This window comes from Diabrotica virgifera, chromosome 1 (genome assembly GCF_917563875.1).
Source record: "Diabrotica virgifera virgifera chromosome 1, PGI_DIABVI_V3a".
Taxonomy (NCBI): Eukaryota; Metazoa; Arthropoda; class Insecta; order Coleoptera; family Chrysomelidae; genus Diabrotica; species Diabrotica virgifera.
The window spans coordinates 158,946,189-158,971,600 of record NC_065443.1 but is presented as its reverse complement, the minus strand read 5'-3'; the positions used below and the strand labels follow the sequence as shown (position 1 = coordinate 158,971,600).

The following is a 25,412-nucleotide window of genomic DNA, read 5'->3' as shown; positions in this document are numbered from 1 at the left end:
CGTTGCCATAAAAAAATACAAAGTTGATGTTATTGTCAAAGCCGTTACCTAGCTACCAAAAATCGTCCCGAAAGTAAAAAAAGCGTCCGGAAAGTGAAAAAATTAGTCCCGAAAGTAAGTACTTTCGGTACGAGTTATGTAAAATGGTACTTTCGGTTTAATAAATCATACCGAAAGTTTTATTTTAGGGAGGGCTGCAGAAAAAAAAAGTTACTGATAAAAAAATAAAATAGTTTCATTATATTGGGCTATATCAGGGCTTCCCAAACTTATTCGTCCTCTGACGCCATTGGGACTTTGCTATATTTTTGCGACGCCTTTCAACCGAATCCCCAATAACACTTACCAATTTTAGTACTATAGTCCATTCTTTCACGGTTTTTGCTCTAGATTTTAAAGAACCGCTTGGATTGACATGAAATTTGGCACAGGTATAGCTTACATGAAGAAAATGCACTTAAAGAAATGAAAAGAAATAAAGCACCGGGTAACGATGGAATTCTGGCAGAAATGCTGAAAGACGGCGGTGAAGAAGTTATCAGATACCTAAAAATACTTTTCAATAAATGCCTATTTGAAGGAAACATACCAAAGGAATGGAATACTGCTAACACAATCTTAATACACAAAAAAGGTGACAATACAGATCTGAAAAATTATCGTCCAATATCACTACTATCACAACTTTATAAAACATTCACAAAAATAATTACAAATAGATTGACAACAAAGTTCGATGTATATATCAACCAGCAGAACAAGCCGGTTTTAGAAAAGGCTTCAGTACATGCGACCATCTTCACACACTAAAGATCCTAATGGAAAAAGTTAACGAGTACAACTTACCAATTTGCTTAGCATTTATAGATTACGAAAAAGCTTTTGACAGCATAGAATTATGGGCTATTGAGGAAGCACTGGTCAATAGCAGAATCGATTCTAGATATAGGATATTAATACATAATATATACAAACATGCTGAAATGGTAGTCACGATGGATAACGACATGAAAACTAGGCCAATGAAAATCAACCGAGGAGTAAGACAGGGAGACACCATATCTCCAAAACTATTTACTGCCGCACTTGAAGACATCTTTAAATCATTAAATTGGGAAACAAAGGGACTCTCGATAAATGGAAAGTATTTAAACCACCTAAGATATGCAGATGACGTGGTACTAATAGCCGACAGCTGGAAAGAACTGAAGGTGATGATCGATGAGCTTCATAGAGAATCCTTAAAAAAAGGACTAAAAATGAACTTGAGCAAAACTAAGCTAATGTCGAACAAAGATGATCAACCAACGATAACCATCCAAGGAACAAAAGTGGAACATGTAAAAGAATATATATATCTAGGTCAGAATATCAAGGTAAACAAAGAAAATCAAACTACCGAAATAAGCAGACGAGTAAGAATGGGATGGGCTGCATTCGGAAAACTCTCATATATACTAAAAGACAAAAAGATACCACAATACCTTCGAACCAAAGTGTTCGATTCTTGTATCCTTCCCGTTCTCACTTACGGAGCTCAAACCTGGACATTCACAAAAATGAACATGGACAAGATTAGAAAAACTCAAAGAGCCATGGAACGACAGATGCTTGGTATCTCACTAATAGATCGGCAAACAAACGAAGCAACCCGAAACAAAACAAAAGTAAGGGATGCCGTGGAACAAGCGGCTAAATTAAAATGGAAATGGGCTGGACACAACGAACGTCTCGAAAATGGTAGATGGAGCAAGGAAGTTGGAAACTGGCGACCGTACGAAGCGAAGAGACCAAGAGGAAGACCTCAAATGCGCTGGAGCGATGACATCAGAAGAGTCGCAGGACCAATGTGGAAACGCCTCACACACAACAGAGATGAATGGCGAGAAATGGGAGAGGCCTTTATTCGACATTTCGAATAGAAAAAAGGCTATAAAAAAAAAATAGCTTACATGTCAAAGAAAAAAAGTGATATTGTGCCGATTTGTGCTTTTGTCCTGGGGGTGACTTTCACCCCCTTTTGGGGGTGAAAAAATGTATGTCCAAAATAAGTCCGGAAATGGGTAAACTGACTAATTTTAAGTAACTTTTTTTCTATAGAGCTTTTTCGCCAAGTCAACACTTTTCGAGTTATTTGCGAGTGAATATGTTCATTTTTCAACAAAATAACCACATTTTTAGACGGTTTTTCGCAAATAACTCAAAAAGTAAGTATTTTGTCGAAAAAAACGTTCCTAGCAAAAATATAGCCTATAAAAAAGTAAAAAAAAAATGGTGTACGCGTTAGATCTCTGGATCTCGCAGAACCAGAGTTATAGCCAATGAAAAATAGATTCATATTCACCAAATTTCAAATAGAATAATTCGACGTGAAATATCCAAAAAATTAAGCACTTCTTGGGGAAAACCCATTTTAACTTTTTTAAAGTGTTTAAAAAAAGCTTTATTTCTGTTTTTACAAAAAGTTTCTAGCATTAAATTTAAGCAAGTTACGCTCAAAATAAAGTTGGTCCCTTTTGTTTTTGTGCAAAAAAAAAATCGGGAAGACCACCCCCTAATTAGCAACTTAAATGAAATTAATCGCTACCGCTCCACAAATTATTTTACTTATGTTGTGTTTATATGATCTGTAGGTTTCATCGATTCAAAGTGCTTATTTTTGAAAAAATTTGGTTTCAAATTAAAATTTTCAAAATTTAAATTTTGAAAAATATGCTTTTTTTTAAATAACTTAAAAATTGTTAGAGATACCAAAAATCTCGAATAACAAAAAAAAGGCAGCATTGATTTTCTGAATATCATGTATTTTTTGATTTTCTGTTAGACAAAAATTCATTAAGATTTGGTGTTTCTAAATTTGCATAGATTCGTGATCAGTGACTCGTTCAACCCCTTTTAACTACAGCCCTTTCAATAATAAGGACTTTGAACCGATGAAACTTACAGATCATATAAACAATATATACACGAGTCAAGAAACTTGTGAAGTCGTAACGATTAAGTTCATTTAAGATACTAATTAGGGGGTGATTTTCTCGATTTTTTTACCAAAACCAAAAGGGACTAACTTTATTTTGAGCGTAACTTGTTTAATTTTTATGCTAGAAATTTTTTTTATAAAACAAAAATGAAGCTTTTTAAAACACTTTAAATAAGTTGTAATGAGTTTTCCCCGAAATGTGCTTCATTTTTGGCTATTTCACGTTAAAATATTTCATTTGGAATTTGACGAATATGAACCTATATTTCATTAGCTATAATTCTGCTTCTACTAGGTGTGGAGACGTGATAAATACACCATTTTTTTTTTAATTTTTTACAGGCTATATTTTTGCTTAAAATGTTTTTTCGACAAAATAGTTACTATTTGAGTTATTTGCGAAAAACCGTCTAATAGCGTGGTTATTTTGTTGAAAAAATGAACATATTCACTGCCAAATAACTCAAAAAGTATTGACTTAGTGAAAAAACTCTATAGAACAAAAGTTACTTAAAATTAGCCAGTTTATCCATTTCCTGACTTTCTTTGGACAAATATTTTTTCACCCCCAAGAGGGGGTGAAAACCACCCCCAGGGCAAAAGCACATATCGGCACAATATCACTTTTTTCTTTGACTTGTTAGCTATGCGTATGCCAAATTTCATGTCAATCCAAGCGGTTCTTCAAAATTTAGAGGTTTTGCAATATTTTACCGTTAAAGAACGGACTACTAGCCTATTAACAGGTTATATCAAATACATTATTTGAACAGTTATAATTTTTATTAGAAATTACAAACAAAATCAAGACGTAGGTGCAAAAATAAAAAGGGATATTTATTTATGTAACTGGCTAGTTAATGTGATGAATGTGCTTGCTTTCTTGAGCACAGCTTATGAAACCTGGGCTCCAGTTTGGAAACTGGCACTCTCATTTTTTTTTCCAAGTTTATGTTTGACCTGTACTTGTTTTTAATTACTACAACTACAGAAAAGTCCGTTTCGCACAAGTACGAAGGCGCAAATGGTAATAAAACCTTTAATGCAGCAGTGCTGATGGCATGATATTCATGAGAACCGTGTTCCAAAATTCAAACAGTTTGTATTTGTCGTATTGAAGCTGAAGCTTTAGGCTGGAATCACAGGACAATTCTGTCAGTTGTTCTTCTTCCTCTGGTCAAAGTGTCGATGGTGTGGATGGAAAGGGTTTCTGAGCCAGTCATATTGCTCCAGATCTTCGGTAAAATATTTCTCAAAGTGTTCGCTCAATAATAATATGTGTTATGTAAACATAATTTTAAAGAGCGATCGAGGATTTCTATCGATTTTTCTTGTAGAATAGGTACCTTGTAAAGCAGGAAAATCGCCAATTTCTTTATCTTCTAATTTTCTCTTTCATACAAACAAGTTTTTCTGAAACCCAGTAATTTTATCTGCCAATTGCAGGATATGAGTACTGTTTCCCTGCAAAGACTTATTAAGATCATTTAATTTGTTAAATATGCCACAGAGTTATGCTAATTTTATTATAAACTCTTAATTAATAAAATTTTGCGCATTTCAAGGGTCTATCGACTTGATGTAATATTTTTTATTTGGTTTATTTATTAATACATATTATTTTATATTTTTTACAAATTTAAAATCAAATAAATATATTTTCTGTATTAAAAGTCCGCGCTGACAGGCGAGGCCCTTGGGACAACGTCGCGACGCCCCAGGGCGTCGCGACGCACGGTTTGGGAAGCCCTGGTGTATATTATAATAGGCTCATTTCGCACCAAGCGAGTCCAGTCCAACCACGTTCAATCCAGTCAGACGCTCAAAGATTCGTCCAGCTGCCTTAACACAAAAACGAAAGTAAAGCAAATGCGTCAGTTTGGTTTCACACTGACCCAATCACATTCCTCGAGTCAGTCGCGTCGAGTCAAGACTTTTCATGATTTGACTGGTCGAATTTTGGACACCTTGGATATTAGTGCACCCTATGTAACGCACAGCTGAATCTTATGTTTGTGCGTCAATCTTATGTTTTGTCTTGAGAAATGTTAGAGCTATATACTGTAAAAATTTCAGAAAAAAATATTAAAATGGAACAGAGCTGTAGCGATATAAACGCAAAAAACGTGATTTCATTTTTTTTATTTTTAGGTTAAAATTGCGATTTTGACAATGTTCCCCCACATAAAATTCAAAATAAACCTCATTTTCGTTTTCAGCACCCTCGAAGATATAAAGTATGAATAAAATTAGCCATTCACCTCTCCGTGGTCAGTATTTCGAAAACTAAGCGCTTTTTTGAGGGTGTCCCGCTCGTGTATAATATCACAAAAAATTGTAACGTGATAGTATGAAAAAATAGAGGATACGGCAACGGTGTTACAAGTAATGGTCGGATCCAATGCCAAAATCTACACAGACATATATTAGGGTGCACTAATATCCAAGATGTCCCGAATTTTTACATCAGTCTTGTACGTCACTCGAATCACATTCACATTTAAAAATTATTGAAAAACTTATATTATTATTTCGAGAATATAAATCTATGCTCATTCAAAAGCAGTTGTAAATATTTTTAGGGTTATCCAGTAAATCAGGAAACATATGACTGAATCAACAAAAAGCAAACCTTCTTGTATTTATGGGATGAACCAAAATATATTTCCTCGTTCCCTCATTCTCCTTCTCCGAAGGTGACGTAACATTACTGTACGAATACCTACATCCATTTTAACCACATAATATGTCGCTACAATAATGACTGCACAAGACGCGTTTAGTGTGAAAATTAATGACTGACTTGATTTGGCTGGACTGGACTGGATTGAATTCGCTTGGTGCCGAAATGGGACTGGGTTCTACTACATAGCTACTATATTCAAAAAATATATTCAAAAAAATTAGTCTAAATTCTAAAGACAAAAAACATAGACAAAAGGGACTTACGAATAATAACAAACCTCTACTGGAATCAAAGAGCACAAATTGTAATAGATAACGAACCCAGTCCAGAAATTGAAATCAGGAGAGGAGTTAGGCAGGGATGTACTATGCCTCCATTACTCTTTAATGCATATAGTGAAGCCATTTTTGAAGAAGCATTGCTATCTCTAAGTTAAGGGATAATAATTAACGGAATATCTATTAACAACATAAGATATGCAGATGACACCGTGATTATGGCAAGCTCTGCTGAACAACTCCAACTACTACTAAACAAAACAAACAATTTATGTGAAGAATATGGACTGACTAAACATGAATATAAAAAAGACCAAATACATGATAATAACTAAGAAAACAAACATACAAACAAGCATATATTTGGGAAATGTACCGATAGAAAGGGTTGATAAATACAAATACCTAGGAACCTGGATTTCAGAGAAAAATGATCAAACAACAGAAATAAGGACCAGGATAGAAATAGCAAGAAATGCGTTTGAAAAAATGAAAACAGTTCTCTGCAACAAAGACCTTAGTTTAGAACTGAGAGTAAGAGCTTTGAGATGCTACGTGTTCTCGATACTACAATTTGGACTTGAAAGCTGGACATTAAAGCAAGAACACATAAATAAGCTACAGTCATTTGAAATGTGGTGTTACAGATGGATGCTTAGAATAGCATGGACACAGAAGAAAACGAACACGGAAGTATTGCGAGAAATGGGTAAAGAATGCGAAATAATAAACACAATAAAAATAAGAAAATTAAAATATCTGGGACACGTAATGAGAGGACCGCGATATGCAATGCTAAGACTGATAATACAGGGAAAGATAAGAGGCGGAAGGAGTATAGGAAGAAGGAGAGTGTCATGGTTGAAGAATTTAAGGGACTGGTTTAAATGCAGTTCTATAGAACTCTATATAGCAGCGGTAGATAAAGTAAAGATAGTGATGATGATATCCAACCTCCGATTAGGAGACGGCACTTGAAGAAGAAGATATTCAGCTAAGATAATTTTAACGATTTACAATTTTGCGATTTTAAGTTTGATACATTAATAATAATTATCATTACTTCTTTTTGTTACCTACCGTATTTTTGAAATTATTATGTGATTAAACCAGCATTATTTGCTCTAAAGAAAACAATGTTTTTTAGACAACAAATCTGTGTTAACATCTATTTTGGTACCTTATCACATAATATCTATCTTTTATACACATACCGTATCTTATGACATATCTTTCTAGGGTGTCGCGAAAAAAGGTCGTCAACAATTGGTCGAGCGAAAAAATGTCGCGCACATTTGAGCGCGTATCAAAAGGTCGCCGGCGAAAAAACAGCGCCGACGAAATAAGGTCGCGTGCAATTGATCGCGCGAAAAAAGATCGCGTCATGTTTTACATTATTAAAACCATTCAATTGGTTTTCAAAAAGGTTCTAAAGAAATTCTATTTGCATACTTTAACTTTATGCATTATGAGCCGATTAGTCTTGGAATTCCATCTAATTACTTTTTAATGTATTTTGGATGTATAAGAAGATGGGAAAAATAACGTATATCTAAATACTTTTTAATGTATTTTGGATGTGTAGGAAGATGGGAAATATAGGAGAATGGGAAATTATTTCATATGGTATTTTCAGGTTATTCAAGTGAATATACTTGAAAATTGAACAATTTTTAACATGAAGAAAGTATTTTTTTTGTTCTACGTGAATAATTTTAATATATGGATCTAAATTCAGAAAGGTACTTTCCTTCACACTTTTTACAGGCTTAGGACTGTCAGCAAAAAACTGGCGTGTTTAAAAGTGTTTGCTCTTCCTAATCGGATATCGTTAAAAATGTACAGTAATAATAGTTCTATTTACAGTATATATTACATACAAACGAATACCAGGTACCAGTTTACCTATTTTTGGTATTTTCAGAGACCGGTAATTAGCATAATTGGTTCTTAGTAGAAAGTCGTTATGCAGATTAGTGAAGAATAAGTAGTTTAGATAAGGGCACCTTATTGTGTAGGTATTTATTAGGAATTCCATGAAGTCATTACGATAAGACATTATTGGAAATGCTAAAATAAATATTGTACAAAAGTTCTTTGTCTAATTGTGCGTTATTCACTAATGTGGTAATTATTATTCCATATTCGTGAAACGTACTTTTATTACTTTTTAATGTATTTTGGATGTATAAGAAGATGGGAAAAATATCGTATATCTCATTATTCATTAGCTTGTCGATTTGTCAAGATGGTCTTAACTTACGTAAAGAGTCAAAAAGGTGCCAATATGTTGGTGTATAATGGATATATCCATAGAAAGGAAAAAACGATTGATCAAAAGACAATTTGGAAGTGCGCTCAGTACAATAAGCATAAATGTACCGGGAGAGTTCACACAGTGGGAGATGAAGTAGTGAAAAGTACAAGTCACAACCACGTTGCCGATGCGTCAATATTAGAAGCAAAAAAGGCTTGTAACAGAATGAAAGAACTGGCTCATCAAGTTGAACTAACAACACAAGGAATCATAGCTACCGTTTCACAAGAAGTGTCTGTGGGTGCAACTGGGCAGCTACCTTCTATTTCATCCCTAAAGCGAACTATTCAGAACACACGCCAAAGAGTGGAAGCTATTCCGGCAAATCCAAGGAGCTTAACAGAGCTTATTATTCCGGAAGAATACACCAGAAACAATAACGGCGAACCGTTTCTTTTATTTGACAGTGGTCCAAACGAACAGAGAATTTTAATATTTTCCACTGAAAGAAATTTAACTTTGATGGCGAGCTGTGAACACTGGTATGCCGATGGAACATTCACATGTACTCCTCTATTGTTTGGTCAGATGTATACAATACATGGCGTACAGTATAGCAACGTTATTCCAACTGTTTTTGCTCTACTTCCTAATAAAACTCAGGCAACATACACTCGACTCTTCCATGAATTAAAAACGTTACGACCAGGTTTACGTCCTACAACAATAATGGTGGATTATGAAAAAGCAGCAATTAATGCTTTACAACAAGAGTTTCCTGAAGTCAGAATCCGTGGATGTTTCTTTCATTTCACACAATGTTTGTGGAGAAACATGCAAGGTACAGGACTGCAACAAGTTTATACAGAAGACGCGAATTTTGCTCTACATCTGCGACAATTGGCAGCCCTAGCCTTCGTACCTGAAGTAGATGTTGTTGCAACATTCGGAGAGCTACTGGACAGCGAGTTTTACACTCAAAATGAAAATTTACTAACACCTTTAATAAACTACTTTGAGGATGTATGGATAGGCAGATTGGATCGACGACAACAAAGAAGACCGCCAATGTTTCCAAGGAATCTTTGGAATTGCTTCGAATTTATAGAGGAAGATCTACCGCGTACTAATAATGCTGTCGAAGGTTGGCACAACAGCTTCTCCTCGATATTAAATGCAGCACACCCAAATCTATGGAAGTTTATTACGGGGCTAAAGAAAGAAGAGAGTTTAAATCGATTAAAAGTGGAGCAATACATAGCTGGAAACCAACAACCTCAAAAAAAAATTTATAAAGATACAGCGCGGCGAATAAAAACGATTTGTTTGCAATACGGGAACCGGCCAAATCTAGAATATTTAAGAGGAATTGCCCACAATTTTCAACTGCAAGTATAAAAAACTAAAAAACAATTAAAAAAAAAATTTCAAAAAAACAAAAAAAAATAAAAATTAAAAAAACACAAAAAAATAAAAATAAAAAAAAAAAAAATAATAAAAATTAGAAAAAAATAAAAAAATTAAAATTAAAAAAACTTTTAAACACGCCAGTTACTAACTGCCAGTCCTAAGCCTGGATAAAGTGTGAAGGAAAGTTAAAGTATGCAAATCTGTTATTAATATAAATGTATTCTTTAACTATGATATCTTCAATAAGTACTCACCAGTGACAATGTATTAATGAAATTGTGCCTGTTATATAATTTTTAACCACAATATCATTATTTTATTTGGGAAATTTTATTTTAATAAAGATGGTAGCCCTTAACCTACCCTATCTATATGTAGTATATACCCTGTAAAATATATTAAGCTTATATTAAAACTTACTCTTAAATAACCAAGGGTAAATTTTGCGACACTGCCAAGTCGTGAAATAATACCTCTAGGTAATTTCCCTACAACATTTACAGTTAAAATTACCTTAATTCGACCATTAAATTGGTCGAACATTTTACATGATCAATTTCAAATAGGATTATTTACTTCCAATTATTTTCCTATTATTTAAAGTGGAAAATAAAACTAAAGTCATTTAGAAGTCAATATTGGGTTGACGAAATATTTTTTACCAATAGGTTAAAATGACTAATAAGAAAATATTTAACTGTTTGGGTCATTATTTAACAGCAATCCTTTAGTTCTATTGCATCATCTAAATCTGACCTAAGCCTGGATTAAGTGTGAAGGAAAGTTAAAGTATGCAAATGAAAACATATTTTCTGACGCGATCTTTTTTCGCGCGATCAATTGCACGCGACCTTATTTCGTCGGCGCTGTTTTTTCGCCGGCGACCTTTTGATACGCGCTCAAATGTGCGCGACATTTTTTCGCTCGACCAATTGTTGGCGACCTTTTTTCGTAGATCCTCTTTCTAGATCAGGACTGTTGACAATAGAGCGAATTGAACAACATAAAATAAAGATTTTAAATCTTCTCAATTTATCTTACAACTTACAGATCACGTTGAAGAATCGTCTTCGATATTGAATCGTCTTCGAATCGAATTTCGATACGAAAAGCATTGGCTAGTTTATAGTACAACGGAACGGTTCGACAACGGGGACGTTCGCAGTCTATTGTTCTAAGGCAAGTGCCGTCTACGTCCCGTCGTAAGATAAATTGAGCTTATTTCTTCTGTCTCCTATTGGTTCCACCACCCTTCATTTATTCTGGCTCCATGGCCCGTGCAATTCCACTTCAGCCATGCTATTCGCTCTATGACATTTGTGACGCCTGTCCTTCTTCTTATTTTCCCGTTTCTTACTCTGTCTCTGAGAGTCTGTCCGAGACCAAGACCGTTCCATTTTTGTTTGGGCTACTCTGAGTTTGGTTGCTTTCGCCTGGGATAACGAAAGAGTTTCGGCGGCGTTTTGTAAGTGGAAGCACATATTGGTCGAACGTCTTCTTTTTATAGCAATTTGGCAATGTCCCATCTTCAATTTCACCCTAAATGTGCTGCGAGGCTGGTTCTGCTGTTGCTGTTGGTCGAGGCCAACAAAATTGTGTTTTATTTTAAATGTAAAAATAGATAATTATAGGCCAGGGTAATAAGACAAAAATATACCCTGTTCGTGACACTTCAGCAGCCAGGGTACTGAAGCTTTTTGTCGACAGGTAATACCTATAGGAACAAATTATAACTATTTCCTGCGTAGGATCTGGCGGACATTTTTATTTATAAACAATTAACTATCAAAAAATGGCATTTCCCCCTTTTTTTTTCAAATCAACGGAAAAGAGTGAAACTTATGATTTTTTTAGTAGGTACAAAAATATCTTCGAGATTATGGAAAAAGCTTTAAAATGACGTATTACAAAGTTTGATATACTCATTTATTGTTAATATAATTTCAAAAAAGGTCGGAATTGCAAAAAAAATATTTTCTCAATAACTGTTGTAAAAATTCGTGTACAGCTTTGAAATTTTTGTCAAATGAGGGTTCTTTGGTACTTAATATGTGATGAAAATTTCAAAGCGATTCATTCAATTGTTTAAATTTTATTCAAATTGTTTATCCCAGAGAGCATTTTTTGCAATAACATAAGTCAGAAAAAAATTACCTTAGAACCATTCCACAGGTGTCAAATGAAAGAGCAAGAGCTAGATTCTCAACATGGTTTAAAATAGTAAATAAAAAATGCATTTATTAGTAATAAATAATTATGCAAAAGTATCGTCAATTTTTCTTTATAATTTTTTTGAATAACTTTTTCCAAAATAATTAACTGTTTTTTTAAACTTTTTTTAAACCAAGTTGAAAATATAGCTCATGATCTTTCATTTGACACCTGTGCACTGGTTCTAACGTAATTTTCTTCTCACCTATGTTATTGCAAAAAAAATGCTCTATGGGATAAACAATTTGAATAAAATTTAAACAATTGAATGAATCGATTTAAAAATGTTATCACATATTAAGCACCAAAGAATCCTTATTTGCAAATTTCAAAGCTGTACACTAATTTTTACAACAGTTATTGCGGCAATTCCGACCTTTTTTCGCAATTATATTAACAATAAATAAGTACATCAAACTTTGTAATACGTCATTTTAAAGTTTTTTCCATAATCTCGAAGATATTTGTACTAAAAAACCATAAGTTTCCCTGTTTTCCACTGATTTGAAAAAAATTGAAAAATGTCATTTTTTGACACTTAATTGTTTATGAATAAAAATGGTCGCCAGATCCTATGCAGGAAATAGTTACAATTTGCTCTGTATTACCTGTCGAAAAACGCTTCAGTACCCTGGCTGTTCAAGTGTCATGGAAAAAACCTTATTACCCTGGACTATTATTCCCATGGCTATAAAGACAGCACAAATCTACGCATACATGGAGAGATAGCAGAAAATTCGTTGACCTAAGACAGCTGAAAACCTGTGAAGGGCATTAATATGATGCTTGTAAACTCTCAAAAGGAAGTCATCTAAATGATCATAGATGTTGAAACTGATCAAAAAAATTATAAGAAACAATTTCAACATTGAAATAACTTTTAAAATAAACTATATATTAAAAACTATTTTGTCTAAGGCTAAATTCCAAAATGCAATGACTTTTGTAGGAGTATCTGAACACGAAACAAAAATATATTCAAAAAACCATAAAATCCGTTATAAAAGGTATATTTGTTAAAATCCCTATACAGGGCTACATCACAAAACAACTATTTTTCAATCGGTTGACCGATCATCATCAGTGTTTTCTTGAATCTAACATGCTAACCACCAAAGTAAAAAATATTTGTGTAAAGACCTTTTATAATTAATCCGTCATAGGAACATAGAAAAATGATGTGGATTTAAACATGGATGTTTAAAATATCCAATGTTTCATGCTCGAGGTACCATTGAGCTCAGTTTGACTTGTTCACATCATGACTGTATGGAAGCAAGTGAAGATTCAAGAAAACACTGATGATGATCGGTCAACCGATTGAAAACTAGTTCTGTTTTGTGATGTAGCCCTGTATAGGGATTTTAACAAATATACCTTTTATAAAGGATTTTATGGTTTTTTTGTAATAAATGGTATACAGCCAACTACACGAAAAATTTTCCTCGTGGAAATTCACGCCTTAAAAATGGGTCATTTTTGATGTCTTATATCTCCTAAACATGTTGTCCGAATTAAGTGATTTTTATAATGTTATAGCCTTATTCCTTGACAATATCGTTATAATAATATTGTTGCTAAACAGGTAAATTTTCATTGTATACCGGGTGTACGAATCAAACTGTGTTTTTTTCTTAAAGTTTGCATCACCCTGTGAAATATTCTAGCATTTGTAGAATACTGAAATTAAAACCTAATTATAGCCTCATACTTTCTCAACATTTTTTTTATTCATTCGATTATGTTGAATAATAAAAAAAGTTAGGTGCTTTAACAACTAGACATGCTTTTTATCAATACAGGTTGTTTAAAAAAAAATTGGCAAAGTTTAAGGGGTAATTCTGCATGAAAAAATAATGACAGTTTGCTTTATAAACTTATGTCCGTAAATGCTTCGTTTCCGAGATAGGGGGTGTTGAAATTTTTCTGACACACTGACAATTTATTTATTACTTTAAAACCGGTTGAGACATGCACATGAAATTTGGTAGCTTTTACAATTAAGCATTAATATTCACCATTGGCGCGCATACGGGTAATATGATGGCTCATATTACCCGTATGCGCGCCAGTGGTGAATATTAAATTCTTAATTGGATGTCAAGAAATATGCAATAACTACGTCATAAAACCCACCAAATTGCATTTGCATATCTTAACCGGTTTTAAAGCAATAAATAAATTGTCAGTTTGTCAGAAAATTTTTAACACCGCCTATCTCGGAAACGAAGCATTTGCGGACATAAGTTTATAAAGTAAACTGTCATTATTTTTTCATGCAGAATTGCCCCTTAAACTTTGCCAAAATTTTTTAAAAACACCCTGTGTTGATAAAAAACATGTCTAGTTGTTAAAGCACCTAACTGTTTTATTATTCAACATAAGCGAATGAATCAAAAAACAATATGTTGAGAAAGCATGAGGCTATAGTTAAGTTTTAATTTCAGTATTCTACAAATGCTAGAATATTCCACAGGGTGATGCAAACTTTAAGAAAAAAACATAGTTTGATTGGTACACCCGGTATACAATGAAAATTTACCTGTTTAGCAACAATATTATTATAACGATATTTTCAAGGAATAAGGCTATAATATATTAAAAAATCACTTAAATGAAACAACAGGTTTAGGAGATAAAAGACATCAAAAATGACCAAATTTTAAGGTGGCCGGTTAAGTTTGGCCCATAGTGTTTAATTCCATATTATAAAGCGGAGTGCGACAAGGAGACACGGATTCTCCAAAGCTAATCACAACGCTTTAAGACCGTATTTGTAGGCAGATACACACGAGTATGGTATTATCAGCATAAGTCGAGAGAAGCTCAGTCATTTGAGATTCGCAGAATACATCGTCCTTATAGCCGATCATTATGGATGATGTATTAATAATGTTGGAAAAATGATATCACACATCCTTAGAGATCGGACAAAAGATTAATATGAACAAGACTCAAATATTGACTATTCTGGTGCTAAATCGTAATATGCTGTTGATTGAAGGTATATTGAGCAGTCTGAGTCGTATAAGTACTTAGGACATGAATCTCGCTTGGACGGAGATAACCAGAAATGTGAGCTCCTACGTCACACACGATTGGCATTTTGCTAATGCCTGGGCGAGGTTTGGTAAATGAAACTATCTATTTAAATCGGACCTATCTATATGTATCAAAAGGAAAATCTTTGACCAATGTGTCTTACCTATACTCCCTTATGGAGAGGAAGCATTCACACTCACAAACAAGGTAGTGTCCATGATTCGAATGACTCAGAGAACTCTGGAGCTTCTGATGTTGAGAGACCAAATCCCAAACGAAGAAATACGTCGTAAAAACAAAACAGCAGACGCTATCGAAAGAACCGCGTCGCTAAAATGGAATTGAGTAGAACATGTCGCTAGATTATCAGACAACCGTTGGACAAAACGTATTGTCGAGTGGAGGCACTACGGGGCAGAAAGCGTCCACCAAACAGGTGTAATGACGACCTGAAATGTATTATCAGTAACTCGACGCAAGCCGCACAAGACAGAGACGATAGAAAGAGCTAAGGGAGACCTATGCCCAGCAGTAGACACGTATAGGTTGATGATGATGATGAAATCCAAGACTTAACAAAAGGTAACAATGGATTGTGTTTTTTATATAACATCTTGTGAACGCAATAACACTCAACGTAAATCTTAATATAAAAATTTATTACTCACAGTAAATAAAAAGGTATTAACTTCTTCTTGAATCTCTGTATCGGTAAGAGGTCTTCCATCGATTGTTTCTTCTAACACTAAATCTAAAAATACTTTTCTCTTCTTAATTCCAACATCATCTATTTTTCCTTCTTGTTTTTCTTTCGGTTTTTTCTTTAATTCTTCTTTTCTTGAAGTGATGACTTCCATAGTGTGAGAATGAAGTATTTTAACCTGCTCCATTTCTTTCTTGTAATCAGACGTAAAACGGTAGAAAAAATCGAAGGTTTTTAAAGGTGAGAATGCTCTGAGCATGAGTACTCTGCACAACTCCGACACAGCTCGAACATAGTCCGATCTTGGATTTTTTTGGGCATGTATTGATACTCCCATTGCTGTTTCTAAAAACAAATAAAATTTCATTTTTTTATTTACATAAAGTACCTCGACAACTACGACCATTGATACAAGAAAACTAACATTAAATACACAACGAAAATATATAACTAATATCTATTATGTTAAATAATGTAGAGCTAAGCGGTTATTAAAAACGATAAGTTTTCATGATCTCTGTAGGGTTATTAAGCATTTCTTTAACAGTAGCGATGTATACAGGTTGGTGAATGAATTACAGTTGGTGAGGATGTGTTTCAGAGTCAGGTAAACATTGCAATGGAGGTAAGTTGGACGAGTTTCTGAGGACATCAAGAAACCATGAGTAAGTTTGGTGTGGTTAATTCGGAGTCTCCTAATAATAGATGCTTCGCTTCTAGTTAGAAAGTCCAGGTAGAAATGACCAATATATGGTTGGACTTCATGTAGAGTTGTTTTACTCTGTTGCCAGGCATCATATACTGACTTTTTAAAAACGAGTTTGAGATCTCTAGCTAGTTGAATTGTGGTTATTCCTTCCAGCCAGTATTGTGGTTGGTAGTTGCTTTGGCAAAATTATCTGCTGTTTCATTGCCAGTTATTCCAGTATGAGAAGGTAGCCATATGAGAGAGACTGTTACCTCTTGAGCAGACAGATTTTGGCAGATGTCATGAATATTTTGAATAAATGGGTGGTCAGTAAAAATTGTATTGATTGAATGGATAGTTAAAAGGGAATCCATACATACATACATACAAACATATATATGCAAATGGCAAAATGTCTGTTTTGATGGGAGATGCATTTAATTGCCAACAGCATACTACAGAGTTCACCTGTGTAAACGCTAGGTACAGCTGGTTCCTAAAAAACTGATACGACTCTTAGTAAGATTTGATAATTTTAAGCAGTGGATTTGATTGGTCTGACATTATATTATATTTATTATGACCGAGAAATAATAAAATAAACAAACAAACAACAACTGATTACATAACTATGTTAATATAATATATTATATTATGTTAATATATTATATACAATAGGTACCTACGTTATACAGGGTGTCCCGAAAAGATTGGTCATAAATTATACCACACATTCTGGGGTCAAAAATAGTTCGATTGAACCTAACTTACCTTAGTACAAATGTGATCATAAAAAAAGTTACAGCCCTTTGAAGTTACAAAATGAAAATCGATTTTTTTCAATATATCGAAAACTATTAGAGATTTTTTGTTGAAAATGGACATGTATCATTATTATGGCAGGAACATCTTAAAATAAAATTATAGTGAAATTTTTCCACCCCATAAAAATGTTATGGGGGTTTTGTTCCCTTAACCCCCCCCCAAACTTTGGTGTACGTTCCAATTAACTCATTATTGTGGTACCATTAGTTAAACACAACGTTTTTAAAACTTTTTTGCCTCTTAGTATTTTGTCGATAAGCCAGTTTTTATCGAGATGCGGCTTCTTTTTTAATGTGTTTACATAAAAATTTTAAGGGAGTTTTGTTCCTTTAAACCCACCAAATATTTGTGTACGTTCTAAATAAACTATTATTGTGGTACCATTAGTTAAATACAGTATTTTTAAAACTTTTTTGCCTCTTAGTCTTTTTTTGATAAGTCACCTTTTATCGAGATGTGGCTTCTTCTTCAAAATATACCTAAAAATGTAAATTATAAATAAATTTTCAGATTATTAACAGGTCGCTACAATCGTACTTAACCATATAGAAATATGTTGTGGATTCGACAAATATTCAAAATATCTCGATAAACACTGGCTTATCAAAAAGTACTAAGAAGAAAAAAGTTTTAAAAATATTGTGTTTAACTAATGGTGCCACAATAATAATTTAATTGGAACGTACTCAAAAGTTTGGGGGGGTTTAAGGAAACAAAACACCCATAAAATTTTTATGGGGTGCACAAATTTAACTTTAATTTTTTTTTTAAGATGTTGCTACCATAAGAGTGCCACATGTCCATTTTCAATAAAAAATCTTTAAGGTGATACAGTAGCGATCAACAGGTGGCAACGAACGCGGTCCAAGATTACGGAAGTTCTGCGAACTTTCAAAAGTGAGGCAACAGTGCGTCGGTAATTCGACACTGACAGTGACGTTTATACTATCAAAAACAATAATTTTTATACACATAGGCGCGAAATATTGCCAAGTCAGTGACGTTCTATTTCTTGTTATAAAAAAATCGATTTTTAGCAGTTCCAAGATTACACAAAATCTAGGCATGGGATAAAAAAGTTTATTTGAAGAAAGTGTATTTTTTGTCTTTCTTAATGGCGGTGCAGTCTCCTTTTTTCAATATTTTATTTAGTTATAGAGTAATTTCCACATACTAACATATTTCTGAAATTTGCCTCTGTACCGCCATTCTTTATTATATTACGAATATGTGTGCCAAATATCTCGACAAAATATTCAAAATTAGAGCCGCAATCTTAGAACGCGTTTCTTGCTACCTGTTGATCGCTACTCTTTCCTCTTAAGAGTTTTTGATATATGAAAAAAATCGGTTTTCATTTTGTAACTTCAAAGGGCTGTAACTTTTTTTGTGTGCACTATTGTATATAGGTAAGTGAGGTTCAATCAACCTAGTTTTGACCCCAGAATCTGTGGTATAATTTATGACCAATCTTTTCGAGACACCCTGTATATTACTATATGTTAATTCATAAATTGTAATAATTATTAAGGTCTAAATTTTGATATTATTTTGAATTCGTGCATTTTATAAGGGTATATAAATGATAGTTTTTACATAAAATAGGGATTTCTTGCTATAATAGCATGTGAAGTAATTCTTTGAGGTTGAACAGAATAAGTTATCTGACAAATTTTAAGATTTTGCAGTGACAGTGACAGTATGTAAACATGTAATACCCGTAAGTATTTATCCTTCAAAGTACTTTGCTCAATTTTCTACAAAATACGCTTTAAGAGTCGTATCAGTTTTTTTTTTGGAACCAACTGTACATATTGACAAATAAAATTAAACGTAAAATAAAACAAGTTTTAAACATAAAGTTTTATAGTATACGTACTCTATGGTAGGGGGGCAAACTATGCTAAATTTGCAGTCACTCGAGCGTTATGGGGTTGTGATTATTAGGTCCTAAACCAAAAAAAGTTAAGTAAAATTTTCCATTTTAGTGGGGACTTTCCACTTTTTAATTAAATGTTCCATTTCCAACAATCGTTTTTTCCGATTTAGCGCCATCTATCCATAATTCGAAAACACGTTTCGAATAAAAGTTGCTTATTTTTACGTAAAAAATCCAAATCTGCAATAAAAATTTGGGGATCCCATTTAGGATTTTAAAGTAACCCCCCACACCACCTCCATGGGGTTTCGTGTTTGGTACCATTCGATAGATTAAAAAAAAATTGAAAGTGTATTTTGCAGTTTTTCGATCTGATGTTCACTTTGCGAAATATCGCGGGATTTGTATTTAAAATTTTAAATTTACCCCCCACCCCACTTCGTGAGGCGCATGTTTAGTACCATCCGATAGATTTTTGAAAAATATTGAAGACGTATTTTTTAGTTTTTCGATCTGACGTTCATTTCGCGAAATATTCGCTTTCTGTTTGTGAAACTTTTTGACTCATCCATTTCCTTACGCACCGCTCAAATCGTCAGATTTTTGAGATACACTCTTTTGCATGTACTTAGCTTACCTTATCTTAATCTGACAATTTCGAGTATTTTTAAAGATACATTTTTTTCGGGCCCCCCTTAACGAACTTCCCTGTGTTAAGAGCCAATATATGGTAAAGGTACATCTGCAGGGTACCAGGTTTCTCCCCATATGATAATCTGACGCGCTCGAGTAACTGCAAAAATCCCCGCTTGGGCTCCCCTAACACTACCAAAGATCTGTCATATATTTTTAAAAATTTTTGTTTGATTGGTCTCAAATTTTTACATATATAAACTCTTTATTTTACAACTTTCTGTTCAGTTTATTGATATTCATCAACAAATCTTCATTTATTTTGATGTTGTTTATTTAATACATATGGAAACAAAAAATAATAAAAACTTATTTAATATCATGTGTTTCCATCTCGAATATCAATACGGTACAGGAACCGAAGCTTTTCACCTCGCAATTTTTACAGAATGGATCGATTTGCCTGAAAATACGAGAATATGTAGTGAATAGTCCAAAGATCAAAATCTATATGATACCGAAAGGCGCTTTTACCATGGGGGTGGTTGGTAACCCATCTCGGGGGTGAAAACTTTTTATTATATTTTGACCACAAAAGTTGGTAAAAATATTAATTCTAAGCAAAAAATATTCTATATAATTATTTGATAAAATTAATAGTTTTCGATTTATTCGCTATCAAAAGTGCTTTATATCTAAAATCGAATTTTTTTCTTTATATCGAAATTCGCTTTATATCGAAAAAATCAATGTTTTTAATCAGTTTTCTGCTAATTTCTCAAAAAGTTTTCGTTTTATCAAAAATAAACAAAACGGTTATTTCTTTAAGATGAATAGTGATCGAGCTGTACTTTATTTATGTTATATATGTTAGCTCTTCTTTGTCAAATGCTAAAATATTGTAGTTTCAAAGTCAAAAGACGGGAAAACTATGCATTTTTCGGGATAACTTATCGAAACTAACGTACTCTCAATTCTCAATCATTTATTGTAACTCCCGACGACCGATTTCGCTCTCTATAATACAGTGCCGGCAAAAAAAATCTTTACATTGCCAAATAAATCACCCAATTTGAAGACAATTTGCATGCGTTCTGTCTGCGCTTGGAAGGGAGGGTAGGGGAGGGGGGATAGCGTACTTGCGACGGCAATTTTATCTGTAGTTTAAGGACTGCTTGGCTTATTTAGGGTAGTCTGCGCATTTGCACTGTAAACAGTTGGCTTTGTGCGGGTAGTCAGTGTTAAACTTTTTCTCATTTACTGCGTAAAGTTTGAGATCGTCAAATGCTAAATTGAACTGACAAACTATATGGGTCGAAAGAAACTCACTAACGAGGAGAAGGTTCATTTCTGTGGTTCTCATAGTAGGTTTTCTAGTTCGTAGTAGATTTTTGATTGCGTCTTTAAATACAGGATGTTTCATTGGGAAAGTAACATACGTTAACTGTACAAAGAGGATACTTAGGCGGTCTCAAACATACCATACTTAATGGGTCTTACTCCATGAATAACAAAGATACTGGGTGTTTTATTTATTTTGCCATTTTCTTAATTGGTTCATAACTTTTTAACCACACTGTATATTTATTAAATATTTAGCACGCAAATATCCGTTAAGGTGTACAATAAATTAATTTATTTACAATTTGTAAAAAATCCAGGTCCGGATATAAAAATATTTGAAAAATGTTCCGACCCAAAAACAACACCCTGTACATTAAATTTTTTTAAAATGGATTTTTCAGTTGAAAAGAGGATAAAAACTAAACTTAGTGGTATATATTGAATTTTCATCAAAATGAGTTTTCTGGTCAAATTTTGAATTTGAATTCTGAAATTATGTGATTGCGAGAGTTCTAGGTAGAAAAAAATTTAAATACAACTTACAACTTGTTAACCAATCTGTATATTTATTTTATATTTAACACGCGAATATTCTTTTAGGTTTCCAATCAATTAATCTATTTACAATTAAAAAAATGCAGGTCCGGTTTAAAAAATATTGTAAAAATGTTCCGACCCAAAAAAAATACCCTGTATATTATTTTTTTTTAAATGGATTTTGCATTTGAAAAGTTGATGAAAAACTAAATTTGGTAGTATACTTTGAATTTTCGGTAAAATGATTTTTCTGGTAAAATTGTGAATTTGAATTCTGAAATTATGTCAATTGCGAGAGATCTAAGTAGAAAAAATTAAATTGCGACTTACTTTTAACTATTACCAATATTTAATCTAAACTGGTAAAATGCTCATTTCAGTGTTTTTTTATTAAACGCTTTTATTTAGTTCAATAGATTGCGTCAAATCTTTGGATGTTAATTTGACTACCTTTTCTTCCATGCAAATGAATGAAAATTTGCAGACATATGCATTCGCGGTGACAATACACGAATAGACAACAAAAAATTTTTGTTTATGTTTATTAATTGTTTAAATAAAAAAAACGATTTGAATGGAAAAAGGCCTAAATTCTCTTGTTTTTTACAATGTAGAAACTTGAAACTTTTACAGATGGTAGCTAATGATATAACCTATACATAATTTCACTTTTTACGTTAATTGTTTACGTTATGTGTCATAAATAAACAATAAAGTTTTAAATTTTGAACACTCATATATTTGTTTATACAGTATGATGCAAGTGAAAGGAATAAATTCGTTATTTCGTAAAAAGGCGACTTGAACCCTGGAATGCTACCTGGGGTACACTTGTACCCCAACCTTGTTTTGTAAGTTACACCAATTTGCAGTAGTGGGTGTAGAAAATATGAAAATAAACTTGTGAATAATAATATAATAAAATATTTTTGTACACAAAATAAATTCTTAGCATGTTATCTTAAGATTGTTTTTGTCATAAGTTCTTAAAACATACATATATAAATATTTTAGGTCGATTTTATTTGGGGTACCACTGTACCTCGATGTAGCAGATTGAGTTTAGAAAATAAGTGTAGCAATCCAGGGTTAAGGAAAAATCCCGAAAGAGGTCGATTTTATTTTTAAATTACGATATTTTGGCATATATGTCATACTAGTGACGTCATCCTTCTGGGCGCGATGACGTAATCGATGATTTTTTTAAATGAGAATAGGGGACATGCGATAGCTCATTTGAAAGGTCATTCAATTCTTTATTCAGTAATATAAAAATTTATATAATTATTTTTACAGGGTGTCCAAAAACAATTTTTTAATTAAATTATTTGACAAAAAAGAAGAATGTATGTAATTTATTTAACTCAGAATACATTTTACAGTTGTCCGTAAACAGAAAAAAATGTGTATTTCAGAAATAAACATTGCTTTTCGATTAAATTAAATATTCAAGCCAGCTTCCGCCAGCCACCTACCTCTTGGAAATTTTAACATTTAATTTACGCGAAAAGCAATGATTATTTGTGATATAAACATTTTTGTCTGGTTTCTGACAGCAGTAAAATGTATTTTAATTTAAATTTAATAAGTTACACACATTCTTCTTTTTTTTGCCAAATTTAATTTAAAAGAATATTTCTGACACCCTGTATAAATAAGTATGTAAATGTTTATATTACTGAATAGAGAATTTAATGACCTTTCAAATGAGCTAGCACACGACCCCTATAATAGGGAGAGAATAATTATCATTTAAAAAAATCATCGATTACGTCATCACGCCCAGATGGATGTCACTTATATGAGATATAATATGCCAAATATCATAATTTAAAAATAAAAATCGACCTATTTCAGGATTTTTTCTTAAATGTGCCGGTTTACGAAATGATGAATTTATTCCTTTCATTTGCACCATACTGTATAAACATCGGCGCTTATTCGTCTCAAATTTCAATATGATAGGAAACAAAACTTCGACCAAAACTCGAATTCACAAGATTCGTGTTTTTATCATTGTCTTAGAAAACCCACCGGTAAAGACGTTTCGTGCTACAATTAACATTAGAATTCGTTTTGGCGTATAATTTAAAGTTTGTTACGAACTGTTAAACATATTCAACGGTCATTTATAAACAAGTGTGTTTCTGTGACCTATGTGCTGTGAATGTTGTCATGTGATATCGTGCAATTATTAAGGGTCCGGTGTGAAGGTATGTACTGTACGCATAAATATTTACTGCGACAATTTGCATTAACTAAACAACTGCTTTTGAGATTTTTTAAGTAATACTTGAAATTTTAATTTTTTACTAAAATAAAAGAAATACATTTTTTATCGAAATTTTAAATCTTTTCAAACACTTTTTTTTTGAAAAGTCAAAGTTAACAAGTTTATGCGAATTACTATAAAGTCACATTTTCCAGATATAATATTTTTGATAACATAAAAATAATTTTATTGGTTTGTCAACAAATAATACTGTGACATTCGCTAGCATTCAGACAAGTGCCAAAATTTTCAAAATCAAGTAATCTGACGGAACCTTTGCATTTTTTGTGTAGTTTCATAAATAGGTCTGGATCCCGCGTATGAAAAAAAAGTTGATTAATAGCAGGCTGAAAATTTGTTAATAGCTTAAGGGTGTCTAGTCGGACAAACTTTGATGTATGGGAACACTGGAACAGGGGTAGTTTTAATTGTGGAACAGGTTAAAAATTTGGAATGGTCAGACCACGAAAACGGCACATTTATTTTGTCCGACAGAATAGACTGAAACTCTCCGAACAGAGATTAAACTCTCATGCAAAAATCAGCCTGCTATTTATCACCTGTCATAATTCCTGTCATTTGACATATTCTACATGTTCCACTCATTAAAACGCCCATTTGGTGATACATAGCAGTCTGATTTTTGCATGAGAGTTTAATCTCTGTTCGGAGAGTTTAAGTCTGTTCTGTCGGACAAAATATATGTGCCGTTTTCGTGGTCTGACCGTTCCAAATTTTTAACCTGTTCCACAATTAAAACTTCCCCTGTTCCAGTGTTCCCATATATCAAAGTTTGTCCGACTAGACACCCTTAAGCTATTAACAAATTTTCAGCTTGCTATTAATCAACTTTTTTTTCATACGCGGGATCCAGACCTAAAAATTTTTCACTGAACTAACATCATGTCGATTTTTTTATTGATTATTATTGATTATAGAATGCACATAATGGTTTAACGTAAGAAAATTGAAAAAATTATATTTAATGTTTTAGTTTTGATTTGTTCATTTAATTAAAAAGTTTATTAATGGGAAAGGCGCAAAATTTCGCCGGTCAAACTTTAATATGTTTTTTGAAATGTATTCATTTTTTTCGAATTCTGAAAAAACTAATAAGTATTTTTGAAAAATTTAAAGACACGATGAAATATTACGTTATTACCGAGGGCCGGAAGTCCCTGAAAACTTCTATAATATATATTTTAATAAATAACAGGGGTGAAAGTAAAAGAGCAAATTTAGTAAATATTTCATTCAAAAGAAACTTTTTATCGATTTTAAGGAACTTTTGGCCCTCGATAACGTAATCTTTCATTCTGCGTATAAATTTTTCAAAAATACTTATTAGTTTTCTCAGGATTCGAAAAAATGAATACATTTAAAACACATTAAAACTTTTGACAGTCGACATTTAGCGCCTTTCCCATTAAACATAAAAATTAAATTCAGAAAAATGGAGTTAGAAAAACCAAAAATTTTATTATTCTCTCTTTAGCATGGCGAAGGCATCAGAAACGAGCACTCAACGAAAACGAAGATTAGAGAAAGCAAGAAATAAATATCGCGAGAAACGTGATGCTGAAACTAATAGTCAAAAATTAATTAGACTGGCAAAACAAAAAGAAGCGTATCAAGGCAGACGCGTTCGTAAACAAGCAGAATGCCGA

The 25,412-nt window shown here is 32.8% G+C and overlaps 1 protein-coding gene across 2 annotated transcripts in view; it reads right to left on the bottom strand.

Moving 5' to 3' along the window:
- The window catches only part of LOC126878802 (cytochrome P450 4d8-like), a 244,366-nt gene that overhangs the window by 11,878 nt on the left and 207,076 nt on the right, over nt 1-25,412 (bottom strand). For both annotated transcript variants that reach the window (XM_050641703.1, XM_050641702.1), the window contains exon 5: nt 15,533-15,912. In XM_050641703.1, coding sequence (XP_050497660.1) covers nt 15,533-15,912 — 380 coding nt within the window. The remainder of the gene's footprint in view (nt 1-15,532; nt 15,913-25,412) is intronic.